This window comes from Kogia breviceps, chromosome 6 (genome assembly GCF_026419965.1).
Source record: "Kogia breviceps isolate mKogBre1 chromosome 6, mKogBre1 haplotype 1, whole genome shotgun sequence".
Taxonomy (NCBI): Eukaryota; Metazoa; Chordata; class Mammalia; order Artiodactyla; family Physeteridae; genus Kogia; species Kogia breviceps.
The window spans coordinates 133,382,944-133,404,947 of record NC_081315.1 but is presented as its reverse complement, the minus strand read 5'-3'; the positions used below and the strand labels follow the sequence as shown (position 1 = coordinate 133,404,947).

General features: G+C 38.1%; 1 protein-coding gene across 3 annotated transcripts in view; it reads left to right on the top strand.

Moving 5' to 3' along the window:
• MFSD8 (major facilitator superfamily domain containing 8) overlaps positions 1 to 16,752 on the top strand; it is a 49,879-nt gene extending 33,127 nt beyond the window's left edge. For 2 of the 3 annotated variants that reach the window (XM_067036656.1, XM_067036655.1), the window contains 4 exons: positions 9,565 to 9,699; positions 12,878 to 12,981; positions 13,069 to 13,316; positions 15,058 to 15,823. In XM_067036656.1, coding sequence (XP_066892757.1) covers positions 9,565 to 9,699; positions 12,878 to 12,981; positions 13,069 to 13,316; positions 15,058 to 15,273 — 703 coding nt within the window. In that variant the 3' untranslated portion in view covers positions 15,274 to 15,823. Of the gene's footprint in view, positions 1 to 9,564; positions 9,700 to 12,877; positions 12,982 to 13,068; positions 13,317 to 15,057 lie in introns of all 3 variants that reach the window. The other variant, XM_067036654.1, reaches the window with a different exon arrangement.
• Positions 16,753 to 22,004: the final 5,252 nt, after the last annotated feature.

Sequence of the window (22,004 nt, the reverse complement as noted above, 5' to 3'; positions counted from 1 at the left end):
CCACTAATCTCTTCATGACATTATTTTTCTTAGATTCCATATATATGTGTTAGCATATGGTATTTGTTTTTCTCCTTCTGACTTACTTCACTCTGTGTGACAGACTCCAGGTCTATCCACCTCATTACAAATAACTCAGTTTCATTTCTTTTTATGGCTGAGTAATATTCCATTGTATATATGTGCCACATCTTCTTTATCCATTCATCTGTTGATGGACACTTAGGTTGCTTCCATGTTCTGGCTATCGTAAATAGAGCTGCAATGAACATTTTGGTACATGACTCTTTTTCAATTACGGTTTTCTCAGGGTATATGCCTAGTAGTGGGATTGCGGGCTCGTATGGTAGTTCTATTTGTAGTTTTTTTTTTTTTTTTTTTGCGGTATGCGGGCCTCTCACTGTTGTGGCCTCTCCCGTTGCGGAGCACAGGCTCCGGACGCACAGGCTCAGCGGCCATGGCTCACGGGCTTAGTTGCTCCGCGGCATGTGGGATCTTCCCGGACCAGGGCACGAACCCGTGTCTCCTGCATCGGCAGGCGGACTCTCAACCACTGCGCCACCAGGGAAGCCCTATTTGTAGTTTTTTAAGGAACCTCCATACTGTTCTCCATAGTGTCTGTATCAATTTACATTCCCACCAGCAGTGCAAGAGTGTTCCCTTTTCTCCACACCCTCTCCAGCATTTATTGTTTCTAGAGTTTTTGATGATGGCCAATCTGACCGGTGTTAGGTGATATCTCATTGTAGGTTTTTTTTTTTTTTTTGTGGTACGCGGGCCTCTCACTGCTGTGGCCTCTCCCGTTGCGGAGCACAGGCTCCGGACGCGCAGGCTCAGCGGCCATGGCTCACGGGCCCAGCCGCTCCACGGCATGTGGGATCTTCCCGGACCGGGGCATGAACTCGCGTCCCCTGCATCAGCAGGCGGACTCTCAACCACTGCGCCACCAGGGAAGCCCTCATTGTAGTTTTGATTTGCATTTCTCTAATGATTAATGATGTTGAGCATTCTTTCATGTGTTTGTTGGCGATCTGTATATCTTCTTTGGAGAAATGTCTATTTAGTTCTTCTGCCCATTTTTGGATTGGGTTGTTTGTTTTTTTGTTATTGAGCTGCATGAGTTGCTTATAAATTTTGAATATTAATCCTTTGTCAGTTGCTTCATTTGCAAATATTTTCTCCCATTCTGGGGCTTGTCTTTTGGTCTTGTTTATGGTATCCTTTGCTGTGCAAAAGCTTTTAAGTTTCATTAGATCCCATTTGTTTATTTTTGTTTTTATTTCCATTTCTCTAGGAGATGGGTCAAAAAGGATCTTGCTGTGATTTATGTCATAGAGTGTTCTGTCTATGTTTTCCTCTAAGACTTTGATAGTGTCTGGCCTTACATTTAGGTCTTTAACCCATTTTGAGTTTATTTTTGTGTGTGGTGTTAGGGAGTGTTCAAATTTCATACTTTTACATGTAGCTGTCCAGTTTTCCCAGCACCACTTATTGAAGAGGCTGTCTTTTCTCCACTGTATATCCTTCCCTCCTTTATCAAAGATAAGGTGACCATATGTGTTTGGGTTTATCCCTGGGCTTTCTATCCTGCTCCATTGATCTATATTTCTGTTTTTCTGCCAGTACCATACTGTCTTGATTACTGTAGCCTGGTAGTATAGTCTGAAGTCATGGAGCCTGATTCCTCCAGCTCCATTTTTCGTTCTCAAGATTGCTTTGGCTATTCAGGGTCTTTTGTGTTTCCATACAAATTGTGAAATTTTTTGTTCTAGTTCTGTAAAAAATGCCAGTGGTAATTTGATAGGGAATGCATTGAATCTGTAGATTGCTTTGGGTAGTAGAGTCATTTTCACAATGTTGATTCTTCCAATCCAAGAACATGGTATATTTCTCCACCTATTTGTATCATCTTTAATTTCTTTCACCAGTGTCTTATAGTTTTCTGCATAGAAGTATTTTGTCTCCTTAGGTCAGTTTATTCCTAGATATTTTATTCTTTTTCTTGCAGTGGCAAATGGGAGTGTTTTCTTAATTTCACTCTCAGATTTTTCATCATTAGTGTATAAGAATACCAGAGATTTCTGTGCATTAATTTTGTATCCTGCTACTTTACCAAATTCATTGATTAGCTCTAGTAGTTTTCTGGTAGCATCCTTAGGATTCTCTATGTATAGTATCATGTCATCTGCAAACAGTGACAGCTTTACTTCTTCTTTTCCTATTTGGATTCCTTTTATTTCTTTTTCTTCTCTGATTGCTGTGGCTAGAACTTCCAAAACTAGGTTGAATAAGAGTGGTGAGAGTGGGCAACCTTGTCTTGTTCCTGATCTTAGTGGAAATGGTTTCAGTTTTTCACCATTGAGAAAAATGCTGGCTGTGGGTTTGTCATATATGGCCTTTATTATGTTGAGGAAAATTCCCTCTATGCCTACTTTCTGCAGGGTTTTTATCATAAATGGGTGTTGAATTTTGTCAAAAGCTTTCTCTGCATCTGTTGAGATGATCATATGGTTTTTCTCCTTCAGTTTGTTGATATGGTTTATCACATTGATTGATTTGCGTATATTGAAGAATCCTTGCATTCCTGGAATAAACCCCACTTGATCATGTTGTATGATCTTTAATGTGCTGTTGGATTCTGTTTGCTAGTATTTTGTTGAGGATTTTTGCATCTATGTTCATCAGTGATATTGTCCTGTAGTTTTCTTGCTTTGTGACGTCTTTTTCTGGTTTTGGTATCAGGGTGATGGTGGCCTCATAGAATGAGTTTGGGAGTGTTCCTCCCTCTGCTATCTTTTGGAAGAGTTTGAGAAGGATAGGTGTTAGCTCTTCTATAAATGTTTGATAGAATTCGCCTATGAAGCCATCTGATCCTGGGCTTTTGTTTGTTGGAAGATTTTGAATCACAGTTTCAATTTCAGTGTTTGTGATTGGTCTGTTCATATTTTCTATTTTGTCCTGGTTCAGTCTGGGCAGGTTGTGCATTTCTAAGAATTTGTCCATTTCTTCCAGGTTGTCTATTTTATTGGCATACAGTTGCTTGTAGTAATCTCTAATAATCTTTTGTATTTCTGCAGTGTCCGTTGTTACCTCTCCTTTTTCATTTCTAATTCTATTGATTTGAGTGTTCTTCCTTTTTTTCTTGATGAGTCTGGCTAATGATTTATCAATTTTGTTTATCTTTTCAAAGAACCAACCTTTAGTTTTATTAATCTTTGCTATTGTTTCCTTCATTTCTTTTTCATTTATTTCTGATCTGATCTTTATGATTTCTTTCCTTCTGCTAAATTTGGGTTTTTTTGGTTCTTTCTCTAATTGCTTTAGGTGTAACGTTAGGTTGTTTATTCGAGATGTTTCCTTTTTCTTGAGGTAGGATTGTATTGCTATAAACTTCCCTCTTAGAACTGCTTTTGCTGCATCCCATAGGTTTTGGGTTGTCGTGTCTCCATTGTCATTTGTTTCTAGGTATTTTTTGATTTCCTTTTTGATTTCTTCAGTGATCACTTCGTTATTAAGTAGTGTATTGTTTAGCCTCCATGTGTTTGTATTTTTTACAGATCTTTTCCTGTAATTGATATCTAGTCTCATAGCGTTGTGGTCGGAAAAGATACTTGATACGATTTCAATTTTCTTAAATTTGCCAAAGCTAGATTTGTGACTCAGTATATGATCTCTCCTGGAGAATGTTCCATGAGCACTTGAGAAGAATGTGTATTCTGTTGTTTTTGGATGGCATGTCCTATAAATATCAAGTAAATCCATCTTGTGTAATGTATCATTTAAAGCTTGTGTTTCCTTATTTATTTTCATTTTGGATGATCTGTCCATTGGTGAAAGTGGGGTGTTAAAGTCCCCTACTATGATTGTGTTACTGTCAATTTCCCCTGTTATGGCTGTTAGTATTTGCCTTATGTATTGAGGTGCTCCTATGTTGGGTGTATAAATATTTACAATTGTTATATCTTCTTCATGGATTGATCCCTTGATCATTATGTAGTGTCCTTCTTTGTCTCTTGTAACAGTTTTTATTTTAAAGTCTATTTTGTCTGATATGAGAATTGCTACTCCAGCTTTCTTCTGATTTCCATTTGCATGGAATATCATTTTCCATCCCCTCACTTTCAGCCTGTAAGTGTCCCTCGGTCTGAAGTGGGTCTCTTGTAGACAGCATATATATGCGTCCTATTTTTGTATCCATTCAGCCAGTCTGTGTCTTTTGATGGGAGCATTTAATCCATTTACATTTAAGGTAATTATCAATATGTATGTTCCTATTACCATTTACTTAATTGTTTCGGGTTGTTCTTGTAGGTCTTTCCTTCTCTTGTGTTTCTTGCCTAGAGAAGTTCCTTTAGCATTTGTTGTAGAGCTGGTTTGGTGGTGCTGAACTCTCTCTGCTTTTGCTTGTCTGTAAAGGTTTTAATTCTCCATCAAATCTGAATGAGATCCTTGCTGGGTAGAGTAATCTTGGTTGTAGGTTTTTTTCCTTCATCACTTTAAATATGTCCTGCCACTCCCTTCTGGCTTGTAGAGTTTCTGCTGAAAGATCAGACGTTAACCTTATGGGGATTCCCTTGTGTGTTATTTGTTGTTTTTCCCTTGCTGCTTTTAATATGTTTTCTTTGTATTTAATTTTTGACCGTTTGATTATTATGTGTCTTTGCGTGTTTATCCTTGGGTTTATCCTGTATGGGACTCTCTGTGCTTCCTGGACTTGATTGACTATTTCCTTTCCTATATTAGGGAAGTTTTCAACTATAATCTCTTCAAATATTTTCTCAGTTCCTTTCTTTTTCTCTTCTTCTTCTGGGACCCCTATAATTCAAATGTTGGTGCATTTAATGTTGTCCCAGAGGTCTCTGAGACTGTCCTCAGTTCTTTTCATTCTTTTTTCTTTATTCTGCTCTGCAGTAGTTATTTCCACTATTTTATCTTCCAGGTCATTTATCCGTCCTTCTGCCTCAGTTATTCTGCTATTGATCCCATCTAGAGTATTTTTAATTTCATTTATTGTGTTGCTCATCATTGCTTGCTTCCTCTTTATTTCTTCTAGGTCCTTGTTAACTCTTTCTTGCAATTTGTCTATTCTATTTCCAAGATTTTGAATCATCTTTACTATCATTATTCTGAATTCTTTTTCAGGTATACTGGCTATTACCTCTTCATTTGTTAGGTCTGGTGTGTTTTTATCTTGCTCCTTCATCTGCTCTGTGTTTTTCTGTCTTCTCATTTTGCTTATCTTACTGTGTTTGGGGTCTCCTTTTTGCAGGCTGCAGGTTCGTAGTTCCCATTGTTTTTGGTGGCTGTCCCCAGTGGCTGAGGTTGGTTCAGTGGGTTGAGTAGGTTTCCCGGTTGGCGGGACTAGTGCCTCTGGTCTGGTGGATGAGTCTGGATCTTGTCTTTCTGGTGGGCAGGTCCACGTCTGGTGGTGTGTTTGGGGATGTTGGTAGCCTTATTATGATTTTCGGCAGCCTCTCTGCTAATGGATGGGGCTGTAGACCTGTCTTGCTCTTTGTTGGGCATAGGGTGTCCAGCACTGTTCGTTGCTGGTCCTTGAGTGAAGCTGGGTCTTGGTGTTGAGATGGAGATCTCTGGGTGATTTTCACCATTTGATATTGCGTGGAGCTGGGAGGTCTCTTGTGGACCAGTGTCCTGAGGTTGGTTCTCCCATCGCAGAGACACAGCCTTGACACCTGGCTGGAGTGCCAAGAGCCTTTAATCCACACGGCTCAAAATAAAAGGGAGAAAAAATAGAAAAGAAAGGAAAGAAGGAAGGAAGGAAGGAAGGAGGAAGGGAAGGAAGGAAGAAAGGAAGTGAGGGAGGAAGAAAGGAAGTGAGGGAGGAAGAAAGGAAGGGAGGAAGGAAGGAAGGAAGGAAGGAGGTAAGTAGGGAAGAAAGGAAGAAAGAAAGGGAGAAGACAAAATAAAGTAGGATAAAATATAGTTATTAAAATAAAAAGTAATTAAGAAGAAAAATTTCTATCAAAGAAAAAAACGGGTCAGTCTAACCCTAGGACAAATGGTGAAAACAAAGCTATACAGACAAAATCTCACACAGCAGCACACACATACAACACATACAACACATACACACTCACAAAAAGAAAAAAGGGCAAAATAATAGTATATCTTGCTCCCAAAGTCCACCTCCTCAACTTGGGATATCGCTGTCTATTCAGGTTTTCCACAGATGCACGGCAGTTCAAGTTGACTATGGAGCTTTAATCCGCTGCTTTTGAGGCTGCTGGGAGAGACCTCCCCCTCTCCTCTTTGTTCGCACAGCTCCTGGGGTTCAGCTTTGGACTTGGCCTCACCTCTGCGAAGGTCTGCCCTTCGCTCAGACAGGACGGGGTTAAAGGAGCAGCTGATTTGGGAGCTCTGGCACAGGCCAGGTGGAGGGAGGGGCACGGATGCGGGGCGAGCCTGCGACGACAGAGGCCGGCGTGATGCTGCACCGGCCCGAGGCACACCATGCGTTTTCCCGGGGAAGCAGTCCCTGGATCCCGGGACCCCGGCAGTGGCGGGCTGCATGGGCTCCCGGAAGTGGCGGTGTGGAGAGTGACCTATGCTCGCACACAGGCCTCTTGGTGGCGGCAGCAGCAACCTTGGCGTCCCACGCTAGGGGGACAGCGTCCCCTAGGGTAGCGTCCCTCTGCTGTCCGCGCCGGCGCCGACAGCCCGGGGCTCGCACCCGTTTCTGGAGCTCCTTTATGCGGTGCCCTTAATCCCCTCTCCTCACGCCCAAGGAAGCAAAGAGGCAAGAAAAAGTCTCCTGTCTCTTCGGCAGCTCCACGCCCATTTCTGGAGCTCCTTTACACGGTGTGCTTAATCCGCTCTCCTCTCGCACCAGGAGACAAAGAGGCAAGGAAAAGTCTCTTGTCTCTTCGGTAGCTCCAGTAGCTCCACGCCCGTTTCTGGAGCTCCTTTAAGCGGCGCGCTTAAACCCCTCTCCTCGCGCACCAGGCAGCAAAGAGGGAAGAAAAGATCTCTTGCCTCTTTGGCAGCTCCAGACTTCAACCGGACTCCCTCCTGGCTGTTTTCACTCTGCCAACTCCAGACCTTTCCATGGGATCCGACTGAAGCCCGAGGCTCAGCTCCCAGCCCCGCCCGCCCCGGCGGGTGAGCAGACAAGCCTCTTGGGCTGGTGAGTGCCGGGTCGGTACAGATCCTCTGTGGAATCTGTCCGCTTTGCCCTCCGCACCCTGTGGCTGCGCTCTCCTCCGCGGCTCCGGAGCTTCCCCCTCCGCCACCCGCACTCTCTTCCGCGAAGGGGCTTCTAGTGTGTGGGAACCTTTCCTCCTTCACAGCTCCCTCCCACTGGTGCAGGTCCTGTCCTTATTCTTTGTCTCTGTTTATTGTTTTTTTCTTTTGCCCTACCCAGGTACGTGGGGAGTTTCTTGCCTTTTGGGAGGTCTGAGGTCTTCTGCCAGCGTTCAGTGGGTGTTCTGTAAGAGTTGTTCCACGTGTAGATGTATTTCTGATGTATCTGTGAGGAGGAAGGTGCTCTCTGTGCCTTACTCTTCCGCCATCCTCCCTTTTTAATTTTTAAAATACCCTTCCATTATATTATTGAAATAGTATATTCTTGTAAATATTCCAAACACTACAACTCTATTTCCACATCCACTTCTTTCTCTGGAGGTAACCACTACTAATACTTCAGTGTGTGTTGTTTTGAAACTTTTTTTCTGTACAACTGTAAGTATTAAGGGGTGTGTGTGTGTTTGTCCTTTAAACCAACAAGAATATGTGATATTATCATTTGACAACTTGGTTTTTTCACTTTTCAATATATTGTAACATTTTTATGCCAGTACATTTTATGCCAGATATACTTGATTTTTTTTTAAATTATTGAGATACATTGAATTTTTAGCTCATCTGATTTCGGGGGTGTTTATTTTATTATGGTAAATATACATAACATAAACTTACCATTTTAACTTCTTTTTTCAATTTAAAGGATATAATATATTCTCTTGTATATTTATTTCCTATTTTTGAACCATGTTTTGGGACATGTATTAAACTTGTAGTCTGCTATGATTCTTAGAGCTTTTCTGCCATATTTTTTTTGTTCTTATTGAGTCCAGATTTGTATGCAATAATGTGTTTCAGGTGTACCATTTAAATTACTTTTAATTGCACACTTCAGTGGCATTAAATACATTCACAGTGTTGTGCAACCATCACCACCACCAGTTTCCAGAACCTTTTTATCATCCCAAACAGAAGTGCTACACCCATTTATCACTAAGTCCCATTCCCCCTCACCCAGCCCCTGGTTTCCTCTATTCTCCTTTCTTTCTTTATGAATTTGCCTATTTTAGGTACTTCATATGAGTGGAATCATGCATCCCTTGTCATTTTTTGTCTTGTATGTTCCACTTGGCATGATGTTTTCAAGGTTCATCCATGTTGTAGCATGTGTCAGAATTTTATACCTTTTAATGGCTGAATAATATTCCACTGTATTTATATACCAGTTTTGTTTATCCATTCATCTGTCAGTGGAAATGTGGGTTATTTCCATCTTTTGGCTATTGTAAGTAATGCTACTATGAACATTAGTGTACAAGTATCTGAGTCCCTGCTTTCACTTCTTTGGGGTATATACCAGGAAGTGGATCATATGATAATTCTATGTTTCACTTATTGAGAAACGAGTGAACTATCTACCAAAGCAGCTCATCTGATTTTAAAGTTAAAAATGGTGATTTTTTTTTTAAAAGAATGAATATTTTAAAATTCATTTTTGTAGCCCGTTAACAGAAGGAGACAGAAAGTAGGAAAAGAAGCTTGGCAAGGAAAGAGACAGATAGTCATATAAAGGAAGAGCAGCATTCGGAGGTAGGAAGAAAAATATGTACATTCACAGATAGGTATGAAAGAGACAGAGGAAGAGAAAAAAAAATCCCAGAATTTTCTTTTTTGTGTGTGTGGTACGCGGGCCTCTCACTGTTGTGGGCTCTCCCGTTGCGGAGCACAGGCTCCGGACGCGCAGGCTCAGCGGCCGTGGCTCACGGGCCCAGCCGCTCCGCGGCATGTGGGATCTTCCCGGACCAGGGCACAAACCCTTGTCCCCTGCATCGGCAGGCGGATTCTCAACCACTGCGCCACCAGGGAAGCCCCCAGAAGTTTCTAATAACTTAATCATAGTAAGTTAATAACTTAATCATAGTAATATTATTTCATTGAAAAGAGACCAGTTTAAATCAAAATACAACTATGATTTTTAAATTATATTAGAATGATAGGAATTATGGTTGGTTTGTTTCCTTTTCCTGTTTTTCAAACTTTTTGCAATGTTGGACATGTTACTTATATAATTACAGTAAATATTAAAAAGTAAAAATGCAAACAGCCAAACTTAGTAGCTTGTGTATGTTACAACAAAATGTACTTAAAATGTTTAAAAATTTTTGTTTATGTAGATCTGGTGTCATTGTTAAAAGGGATGCAGATTCTTGAATGTGTTGGTATCATTATTAAATCTTACTATTTCAACTTTAAGTAACAATGCCTATGATTGAAATAAAATAATTTCTTTTTTATTTTTCTTAGCATTGTTACTCCATTAACAATGGATATGTATGCCTGGACCAGAGAACAAGCTGTGTTATATGATGGCATAATACTTGCTGCTCTTGGAGTTGAGGCAGTTATTATTTTCATGGGGATAAAATTACTTTCCAAAAAGTAGGTTATTTGTCTTTGGTTTTATTTCAAGTCTTTTTTATTTTTTAAAGTGAAACATGAAACAGTGCTAACGATGTAAATGAATATATTAGTAAAATAATATAAAGCTTTTCTGTCATTATGTATGATTTTTAGTCCTTGAATGTTTGCAAACAGATTTAAAATTTATTAAGGGAGCATATATCTGTACCATGTAGTATATTCTTCGGTAAAGCAAGATATTTTACAAAGTGAATAATTGTCTTCTAGTGTATCTTTTGTATATTATGTTTTATGTAAAGTATTTCTATAAGCGTATTTCATAAAACATTGTTCTGCTGTGAAAGATTAATGGTTAAGTCTGGAAAATCTTGGTTAAAATCACCAAACTTCTTTACTCTAAAACTTCTAAATCTTCAGTATATATACTATATTGCCTTCATGACAAGAGTACGTAGCATTTCTCAAAGTTATTTGTAACTTTGATCACAGAACACTTTTTTAAAGAAGCATTTTGTAAAAGTATAACTGTAAAGAACACACTACGGAAAATACTTGTATAAAATTAAGTTCATTCATATAGTCTGGAATGGAACATAAGTTGAATTTAGACAGTTCTAACGATTTAATTATTCCTAAAATATTTTAACAATACTTTAGAACTTTAATAAAGTTCTAAAATCAATTAACAAATATTGAGTCAGTGCATAGGGTTAGGTGTTATGGGGAATACTACGAAGATTTCTATCCTTATAGAGCCAAGTAGAGGGGCCAAGATACAGATATAGACGTAGACATAGATTCATATTCAAAGTTAAATATTGGTACATGCATTACAGCTTGAGTGGTCCTGCTGATAGGCATTCTTACAGATTATCCAATTTCATGTCCTTCAAAGAGCTTGTATTCTACTGGGGGTGGGGAAGCTAATAAACACAAATGTGAAATCAGGTCATGGGAGGTACTATGAAGAATAGAGCAGAGGAAGAGAATAAAAAGTGGCAAGGCAGGCTTGGGAGAGAGGGGAAGTGTTGTTTTGATTAACTGCTCCTGGAGGGCAGCTCAAAGAGAAGTTACATCCAAGCAGAGACCTGAGTGAAGTCAGAGAACAGCCATGCAGTGGCCTGGAACTCTCTTGCCCCAGAAGACTGAGCTTTGTACATTTAAGGAACAAGCAGGAAGGCCATTTTGGCCAGAGCAGAATGAGAGAAATGGCAAATGGGAGAAGATCAGGTTGGAAAGATGTGAAGCCTTGTAGGTATTCTGAGGGTAATGGGAGGTGTTGGGTTTGTTTGTTTTGATTTAGGAATCTTTGATCTTGTTTGTATATTTCACTTTAAAAATTAATTAAATTAATCCATTCATTCTTGGCTGCGTTGGGTCCTCGTCACTGCACACAGGCTCTCTCCAGTTGCAGTGAGTGGGAACCACTCCTTGCTGCGCTGTACGGGCCTCTCATTGCAGTGTCCTCTCCCATTGTGGGGCAGGGGCTCCAGGTGCGTGGGCTTCAGTAGTTGTGGCATGTAGACTCAGCACTTGTGCCACGCAGGCTCAGCAGTTGTGGCTCATGGACTCAGCTGCTCCACAGCATGTGGGATCCTCCCGGACCAGGGATTGAACCTGTGTCCCCTGCATTGGCAGGCAGATTCCCAGCCACTGCGCCACCAGGGAAGTCCCTGTATACTTCGTTTTTTGTTATGGAAAATTTCAAACATATACAAAGGTATAGAGAGAATCATGTACTGAATGTTTAATATCTGTTGCCTAGCTTCAACAATTATAACCTTGGACAATCTTGATTCATCTATACCTCCACCTACTCCACACTGCCTATCCCCTATACCTGGATTATTTTGAAGCTGATGTTAGACATCATTTCATGTCTTCCATAAATATTTCAGTATGTATCTCTAAAAGTTAATGATGACAGCATTATCACATCTAAAAAAATTAACAGTGATTTCTAAATATCATCAAATATCCAGGGAGTATTCAAATTTTCTCCACTGTCTCAGATTTTTTAAAAAATTTGTTTTGTTTTATATTGTTTTATTTCACAGCTTACTCACTTGACTCAGGCTCTTATGTTTCTTAAGTCTCTTTTAATCTGTAAGTTTCTTTTCCATCTCTTCCATCTCTCTCTTTTTCTCCCTTACAGATTGAAGCAACTAAGATGTTTGCCCTATAGTTTCCCACATTTTGGATCTTGATGAATAAATCCCTGTGGTGTCTTTGTTTTTAAATATTTTCCTGTGTTTACTATATTTCTTGAAAATTAGTACTTAGATCTAGAAGCTTGATGAGATTTGAGTTCAATTTTTTGGCAAGAATGTTTTATAGGTGGTGGTATGTGCCTACATCAGGAGAAATGTAAAGTTTTGTTTATCTCTTTTTATGATGTAAGTGGCCATTGACCATTCCTTAGATCCATTAATTTATTAATAGATCAATGCAAAATGCTGATATTTTAATTCTATCATTTCTTTATTTATTTGCTGGAACACTTTATAAAGAGAACTTTTCCATCACTACCTATTTTGTTATCCTGAGATACAGTTTTTGTAAGAGAGACAGGGTGATCCTTTCCTTTTCCTAGCTGATTTTTAAAATAATGAGTGGGTTCCTTAACATCCTCTAAAAATGACCAAGAGTATTTTATTTTAATATAGTATGAATTTATAAATTACATTTTTATGTGTTTCAAGCCATTGTCATTACTGTTCTTTTTGGTATTCACATTGTCATATTTTTAGCCAGCTTCCTCAAATTGGCTCTGAGTCCTTTTTTTTGAGGGGCGGCACGCCGTGAGGTCTGCAGGATCTTAGTTCCCCAACCAGAGATCGAACCCTTGCCCCCTACAGTAGAAGCTCACAGCCCTAACCACTGGACTTCCAGGGATTTCCCTCTGAGTCCTTCTAATCATGACCTAGTAGTCACTGGTAATTTCTGTTCTTTCTGGTATGATAAGATGTCCAGGCTCATCTTATATATTTTCTTTCCCAGACCTGATATCAGCCAGTTATCAGAGGAGTCCTGGTTCCTTTTAGTGGGAAATTATATTTTGCATTCGTTTTAATTAGTATATCACTAAAAGTATCAAGATATTATTTTATTTATAGTTTTAAAAATTCTAAAAGTAATGAAACTATGTTATAATACAATATTTCATTTTTTAATTACATTTTCTGTCCTTTAACAGGGTTGGCGAGCGTGCTATTCTACTGGGAGGACTCATTGTTGTATGGGTTGGCTTCTTTATCTTGTTACCTTGGGGACATCAGTTTCCCAAAATACAGTGGGAAGGTATAGCTATACATAATTCTATAATTTTAGCCCCTGTTATTCATTTAAATTAACAAGTAATACACTGTACTGATTTTGTTCTTACAGATTTACATAATAATTCAATCCCTAATACCACATTTGGAGAAATAATTATTACTCTTTGGAAGATTCCAAGAGAAGATCACAATGAAGGACCAACTGGTTGCCCAGTTGAACAAGCCTGGTGCCTCTACACCCCCATGATCCATCTGGCCCAGTTCCTCACATCAGCTGTGCTAATTGGAATAGGCTATCCATCCTGCAATGTTATGTCATATACATTATATTCAAAAATTCTGGGTCCAAAACCTCAGGTGAGTCAGCTATCATGACACTGCAATTGCATGAGGTATACTTGTAAGCACTCACATTTTTTGCTACCATTCTGTATTTTTTTGTTTTGTTTTTGGCTGTGTTGGTCTTTGTTGTGTGGGCTTTCTCTAGTTGCTGTGAGCGGGGGCTACTCTTCGTTGCGGTGCGTGAGCTTCTCACTGGGTGGCTTCTCTTGCTGTGGAGCAAGGGCTCTAGGCGCTCAGGCTCAGTAGTTGCGGTGCACGGGCTTAGTTGCTCCGCGGCACGTGGGATCTTCCGGGACCAGGGCTCGAACCCGTGTTCCCTGCATTGGCAGGCAGATTCTTAACTACAGTGCCACCAGGGAAGTCCCTGTAATCTGCTTTTTTAAAGAAATATAACAATACGCTGTAAATATTCTCCCATGACATTTAATTTTCTTTTAGGAAATTATTTTTAATGGAGACATATTCCATCTTATGTATGTACCATCATTTATTCAGTCATTTTCCTATTATTATATATTTAGCTTATTTCCAGGTTTTACTTCTGACTTTTCTTTTTAGTAGCAGTTATTTAAATGGCAACAAAATGAAAATAGTATCTTGCTCTTTATAAAAATTAAATTGATAGTTTTACATTTTCAAGGTAGAAATTAGTGTTTATTGAACTAAAGCAAAGAGAAAAAAATTTTAACGTCAGTGTTTTAAAGCTATAATAATAGGTAAAACATTTTGGTAATTTCTGGGTTTTTTAATCTATAAAGTTATATTTTCACATTTTCAAAATCAAGAATAAAAGCATATTAATTACAAAAATAATACATGATGGTTGTAACAAAATTCAAGGTATTTGCAATGTATATAGCAGAAAAGGAAGGCTATCCTTACCTCCATCACACTAAAGTCAACCACTGTGGACTTCATTTGTACACTTCACGATATTTTTTATGCCTTTTCAAACATATCCACCCTCATGCCTTTTTAAAAAAAGATAAAATGAATTATATCTCATGTATATAAACCTTTTTTCCATCTTGGATTTTTTTTCCCCTTAACATACTGTGGCCTTCTTTCCATGTCAATGTGTGTAGAGATGTTATTCTTGTTATAAGATATTATTCTGTATAAGACCATATTCTTTTAAGCAACTGTTTAGCATTCCATTTATTAAATGTACCATAGTTTATTTACTTAACCCATGCTGCCAGACAGTTTATTTACAATTGGAGGATATTAAAAATAATGCTGCATTGCACATTCTTGGGTATATTGTATGGGCTATAGTTTTGGATACAGTAGTTGGAGCAGTGACATTGTGGTATAGTGGAAATTAATACAGTGGAGTCAGCCAAACAGGGCTTCATATCTCTTGGATAAGTCTGAGCTTTAGCTTCCACATTTGTTAAGTGGGGATAATACCAATCATAGAAATTTGTGAACGTGGGAAACAATATATGTAAAGCACCTGACACAGTGTCTGGAAAATAGCAGGTACAAAATAATTGGTAGCCTTAATAAGTAAATGTATGAATCATTTCAGCAGACAGTGTTTGTTCTTTTACACTTTTATTTTCCTAAACAGTATATCAGATAAGTTTATTGCTCATTATTTGCTGTATTTATAGAGAGGTACTTTATATTTAATTTAAAAATAACAGATGGAGGAAGTGATTCTCATGTTGGTCATAGTTTGGTAATATTAGCATCATCCTTGCTTTTAAAATAACTACACCTGAGTATCGGTCTGCTTCTCCCCCAACAGGGTGTGTACATGGGCTGGTTAACAGCGTCTGGAAGTGCAGCACGGATTCTTGGGCCCATCTTCATCAGCCAAGTGTACACTGCCTGGGGTCCACGGTGGGCTTTCAGCCTCGTGTGTGGAATGGTGGTGCTCACCATCACACTCCTGGGTGTGGTTTACAGAAGACTCCTTGCTTTTTCTGTAAGGCATGGAAGGATTCAAGAAGAACCTAGCTAAGACTGTGGTGCAAAGTACTTGCTGTGTGGAACTTTCTCTTTTAAGGCTCTGCTAGACGATTGCTAAGAGTCAGTTTCCTAAAGTCAGGTTGTAGATACTGCATATGTTGAATAACAAGAACATATATTGAATAAAATAGGGAATTCTATGTGTAATTATGAATAGCAAGATAATATAAAAATTCTGGATCAGTTTCCTTATCTCAAAAAAGAAATAGTCTTCATATGACATTTTTGGGGGGGGGGCATGAAGTTATGAGTGACTAGACAGTGGTCTGTAAATCTGAAGTTATACTCAAGTCAAACTGCAGAGGCGTCAGTCATTATAATAAGAGAATATCTATGCAGTGAAATCATAAGGAGAATTCTGTATGAATTACCTGTAATAGAATGAAATTATAGAAATTGTTTACCTAAATAGAGGTACTTTTATTCACAGCTCCTTTTTATTTATTAAAAATGCATTTTCTGTTATTATAAAGTTTTCCTTATGAAATAAAATCATGACTGTTAAATTTTATACTTACCATGCCTGCCACCCTCCCTTAGCTTCTATAAGTCATGATTTATTTTTTTTATTTTATTTTTTTTTTGTGGTACGCGGGCCTCTCACTGTTGCGGCCTCTCCCATTGCGGAGCGCACAGGCTCCGGATGCGCAGGCTCAGCGGCCATGGCTCAGCTCACGGGCCCAGCCGCTCCGCGGCATGTGGGATCTTCCCGGACCGAGGCACGAACCCGTGTCCCCTGCATCGGCAGGCGGACTCTCAACCACTGCGCCACCAGGGAAGCCCAAGTCATGATTTTTAATACTACATTTTCTGTCTTATTTTAGTTCAGGATCTTACTAATTAACCCCTAAGTTAATGAATGTGTATGAATAATGCTCATATTTGAGCAATAAAGAGTATTAAGAGATTAAGATGGATTTTGCTACCTGTAGTACAGATAACTACTTTTTTCTTTCAAGTCCTAATAAATAATTCACTTTAGAAACATAAGCCAGATATGTGTTATTGTATACATATACTGAACAGCAAACTGTTAAAGTTATTGGCATTTTCTAATTCCCTTAAATTCTAGAGAAAAACTATTACCTTATTATTTTTTCTCTCTCAGTAGTGGTAGGGAAGACCCCAACGGTTTTCAATCTGTGTTTGCATAGCTACTCAGAACTGCAGAATTTTAAATTTGGATAGGCCCTGACAGCCCCAATATAGGCAGGCTAATAAATCTGAGGTAAAATAGCTGTAATCTAACAGTTTACCGAGTTTACTACAAATTGGCTAAATCACACTATGTATACTTTACTACCTCACATAAGTTGAATGCTGCTAAAAGGGACTAGGACAGAACTATCTATATGGATAATCAGTATTACCCAAAAATGCAAAAATATCTCTAAATACTTTTCCAAATGTTTCCTACTCTAAGTTATAAATATTTTCAAATCTAAGAGTAAACACTATAATTTGCACTTTATATTGTTTGTTGTACTTTTTTTGGAGGGGATGGCTTGAATAACAAAAATTTATTTTTCATGGTTCTGGAAGCTAGAAGGCTTGAGATCAAGGTGTCAGTAGGGTTGGTTTTTTCTGAGGCGTCTCCTTGGTTTGTAGATGGTTATCTTTTCCCTTTGTCATTTGTTTTTTTCCAGCTTTATCGAGATATAATTGACATATGACATTGTATACATTTAAGGTGTACAACATATTGATTTGATACTTACATATTGCAAAATGATTACCACCATAGCATTAGCTAACACCTCCATCATATCACATAATTAGTTTCTTTTTTCGTGGTGAGAACATTTAAGATCTACTCTCTTAGCAACTTTTAAGTGTATAATACAGTGTTATTAACTATAATCACCATGCTGTACAATAGATCTCTAGAACTTATTCATCTTATAACAGGAAGTTTGTACTCTTTGACTAACATCTCCCCATTTCCTTCAGGGCCTAGCCCCTGGCAACTATCATTCCACTCTCTGCCTCTAATAGTTTGTCTCTTTTAGATTCCACATACAAGTCATATCATATAGTATTTGTCCCTCTCTTTCTTACTTCACTTAGCATAATGCCCTCAGGGTCCATCCGTCTTGTCACAAATGGCAGGGTCTCCTTTCTTATGGCCGAATAATATTCATACACACACACTTACTTACATTTTCCTTATCCATTCATCTGTTGATGGCCACCTAGGTTGTCCATCGTATCTTGGCTGTTGTGAATAATGCTGCAATGATCATGAGAGGGCAGATATCTCTGAGATCCTGCCTTCATCTTCTTTGGACATATACCCAGAAGTGGAATTGCTGGATCACATGGTAGTTCTTAATTTTTTGAGGACCCTCCATACTGTTTTCCATGGTGGCCACACCAATTTACACTCCTATCAGCAGGGCATGAGGGTTCCCTTTCTCTACATACTTGCAAACAGTTGTTATATTTATCTTTTTGATAGCCATTTTAACAGGAGTGAGGTGATATATTTCATCGTGTACCTGTTTGACTTTATTTTTAGGCATTCTCCGTTTTGTGGCTTGTCTTGCCGAAAGGACCCAGGAATCAAATAAAGGGACTTATTTATACTAGCCAAAAATGGGACAATTAAAGCATTGTGAAGAATAATATCTGCAGCCAATTTAAACACATCGAATGTGTGAAAACCTGAGTTCGTAATGAAATTAAAAGTAAGAAACACACTGGTCACCTTTGGAGGTTGCTAGGGCTTTAACTCTTTACTCTAAAAACCAGGAAATAAAGACTTAAGCTTCTCTTCTGCCTTTCCTATATCTCAACTTCAGTAAATAAAATATTGATGAGGGAAAGTTATTTCTTATAGAATAATCCAAGCTAATAAAGACAAGGGAATAATAGAATTAGAAAAAACCCCATCTAGCATCCTGTAGTGAAATAATATTTCACTAAAGGATGCTATTAATATCTATAATAATATTAATATTTCATATTAATATTATTATAGATATGGGCACCATTCATCAGTGAATGATAAAACTACTGAGGTGAAAGATTATTGAGGAACTTTCCAAAGGATGGATGAAGCCGACAACACCTGAACGCGCTGATCACTCTTAACATCGTGAAAAGTGGGTAAGCATTACGTGCCTCCTGATCTGTTGCAGCAAGTACTCAGCACCACCTGTGAAAGTGTTCCTGCCAAAAAACATTGAGTCAGAATCTAATCAAGCCTGTAGATTTAAACTACCAGTTTACAGGAAATATGAAAGATACAACTAAAAGCCACCTCTAGGAAGTAATCATCTAAGCCCAGAAGATGATATATTCTATAGACAAATGGTCCAGTTTCTTAAAATTAAAAAAACAAACAAAAAAATGGCGTGGAAAAAATAAAAGTTGAGAGATCAGCAGTCATAGATGAAAAGAAACTTCAGAGATACATAAATCAAATGCATTATATAGATCTTATTTTGGATCTTGTTTTAAGTCAAATGTAAAAGGGTATTTTTGAGGTGACTGGAGAAATTTGAAACTAGACCATTAAATGATATTAAGGAATTGCTGTTAATTCTGAGATGTTATTGGTTATACTTTTAAAAGCTCCTTATCTGTTAAAGGTACTAAATATTTTATGATAGAAATTATATGATTTCTGGGATTTGCCTCAAAATACTCCATTGGGGGAAGGATATCAGTAAGAGATGAAACAAGATAGGCAAAATGTTGAAGTTGGGTGGGAGACACATGGAGGTTCCTTATCCTGGTATATCTGTACTTCTATGTGTTTTTAAATTTCCACAATTAATTTAATGTAAGTTAATAACATAATCAGCTGTGTATTTTAGAATGAGCTGGCTGCAGTGTGAAGTAAGAATTGGAATGGATGTGGAGGACATTTACCATGTATGTGACCACTCTTCATTTCCTGCAGACCCTTCTACATTTGGAGAATTTCTCACATTGAGCCTCTCCTTTTAGATAGAAGCCAAAATGCATTCATTCTCTCTACCTTTGCAGCCAAGCCATGAACTTGTGTTTCTGGCTCTGCCAGTAACTCCTCCAATGTGAAACTTCATAAGGAACTGAGCAAAAAAAGGAAGTGAGCAACATAAGCAAAACTGACTTTAGTGAGGGAGCAAGGTCAGTGGCTAAATTCTGGAGAAAGCAGTCAGAGCTCCCAGAACCTAGTCCCCTAGCTTCATCAGCATGGCTGTGGGATCTGTGCTGAGCCGGGTTGTTGGAATGTCTTCTTCTGGGGAAGCGCCTACATTGTGATTCAGCCAGTTTTTAGCTGCAAAGCCTGAGTCTCTTTCCCTCCTCTAGGGTCTGTGAGCTGATGTCCTTTAATAAATGTATTCTCTGTGTAAACTAACTAGGTTAGATTTTGATGTTTGCAAGTAAAAACCCTGACTCATATAGTAGGCAAGAGTAGACGTTTAGAGACAAGCAGGAGGCTATTGCAGCAGTTCAGATGAGTGATGCTGGTGACTTGAATTAGGGAACTGACAGTGGAATTGGGAATTTAAAGCATGTAAAATATATTTTAGAGTAGAGTTGGCAGGATTAACTGGTGATTAGATGAGGTAAAAGAAGGTGTTAAGAATGAATTTCAGGCTTCTGACATGAGTAGCTAGTGATGCAGATGCCATTTACTGGAATAAATACTGAGGAGAAACAGGAAAAGTGCAGATGAACTAATGTTGTCATAGACAACAAAGGCATGCCAGACAGATATGCCCATAATAAAAACAATGTATTATAAAATGAGATGAAAGAAATCACAAGGTAATGGAAAGATTAAAAAATAACATCGTAATTTGAAAAACTGAGAAATGGGAAAATTTCCCAATGAACTGGAGAAATAATAGGAAGGTATGAAAATATTGCTGGCAGAGCTCAGGAAAGAATAAGAAACTTAAAAAATAATTTCAGACATGAAGAACAAATTAGAAGGAACACAAGAGCAAATAAGATGCCATAGATAACTTCTTAAGGGAAATTAAAGATGGAGGAAAATTAAAATAACAGAAATAAAAAAATTATGTGGAGAAAGTGATGGATATAAAAATTAGGCACAGGTGATTTAACATACAATATAGCAGAAGTCCTTGAAGAAGAAAACCAAAAGCAATGAAACAGAACAAATTCTAAAAACTTTAATTCAAGAAAAATCTGCTGAAAGAAAATTTAAATATGCATATGAAAAGGAAATTCAATGTGAAAGAAGGGAGGAAAGGAAAATAAAAGCAAAGAAGTATGGTTAGTAGAAAACACAGAATAAGATGGGAAGTAAATGCAACAGAACTGTAATGACAAACAGTGAAAATAAATCAGAAATGATAATAAATGTAAACAAAGACTACAGAGCTTATTACATTGGATTGAAAAAATTCAGCTGCATAGTATGTATAAGAGAAATACCGGAAACATAAAGACACATTAAGACTTATTAAGGAGATGATAAAAAAAAATACACCTAAATTCTGTCAAAGCAAAATGTATCTGAGTCTTTAGCCTTCAAAATTAAGCTAGGACTTCCTTTAATTATTTCCCTTTTTAAGAGGAAATTCTTCTAATCATATTTTTATCCTAAGAGAAGGGTTTACATAATTTTCCTCCCCCAAATTGGATTACCTATGTATTAAAATAATTCTAATAGATATTGCCAAATTGCTTTATCATTTACACTGTAATCAACAACACCTGAGAATACCCTGCTTATCCTACCACTATTATTATTTTTTACGAACCTTTCATAAAGGGAAATGATTTTTGTTTTTATCTTGTATTTCTCCAACTACAGATGTGGTTGAGTATATTGTATGGCTTTTGATTCATTATATGGATTTTCTCCTTTGTGAATTATCTGTTCATATCTTTTGCCCATTTTTCTATTGGGTTGTCTTTTTCTTATTAACTGTGCAACTTATGTTACAAATTATTATTTTTCTTCTCATTGCTGTAGGTAACAACCTCCAAAACAATGCTGAATAATTGTGACATTGGGTATTCCTGACTATTTAATGGAATTGGCTCCAATATTTCTCTGATTATAAAAATCAGCAGGAAGCATTAACAGTCTTTATATTTAAGTAGTTTCATTCTATTCCTATTTTACCTTGAGTATTTCATTAAGAATTGCTGCCCCACTATCAAATATTCTTTTTCCTCATGTTAGTTAATTGCATTGTTGAGGTCTTCAGTGTTAAAATGTTTATCATTAAAATATACAGTTAGGGCTTCCCTGGTGGCGCAGTGGTTGAGAATCCGCCTGCTGATGCAGGGGATACGGGTTCGTGCCCCGGTCCGGGAAGATCCCACATGCCGCGGAGCAGCTGGGCCCGTGAGCCATGGCCGCTGAGCCTGCGCATCCGGAGCCTGTGCCCCGCAATGGGAGAGGCCACAACAGTGAGAGGCCCGCATACCACAAAAAAAAAAAAAAAAAAATACAGTTATTTTCAGATAAAGGTAGAGAAACAATGTACTTACCATTTGAAAAATTAATTTAAAAAATTTAATTGGCTCTTAAGCAGGCAAAAAAATTGAAAATGAGTTTACTATGTAACTTATTTTAAATTATATATTTTTCTTTTTTAAAAAAACTTTTGGCTGCGTTGGGTCTTCATTGCTGCATGCGGGCTTTCTCTAGTTGCGGCGAGTGGGGGCTACCTATTCGTTGCAGTGTACGGGCTTCTCATTGCGGTGGCATCTCTCATTGCAGAGCATGGGCTCTAGGGCTTCAGCGGT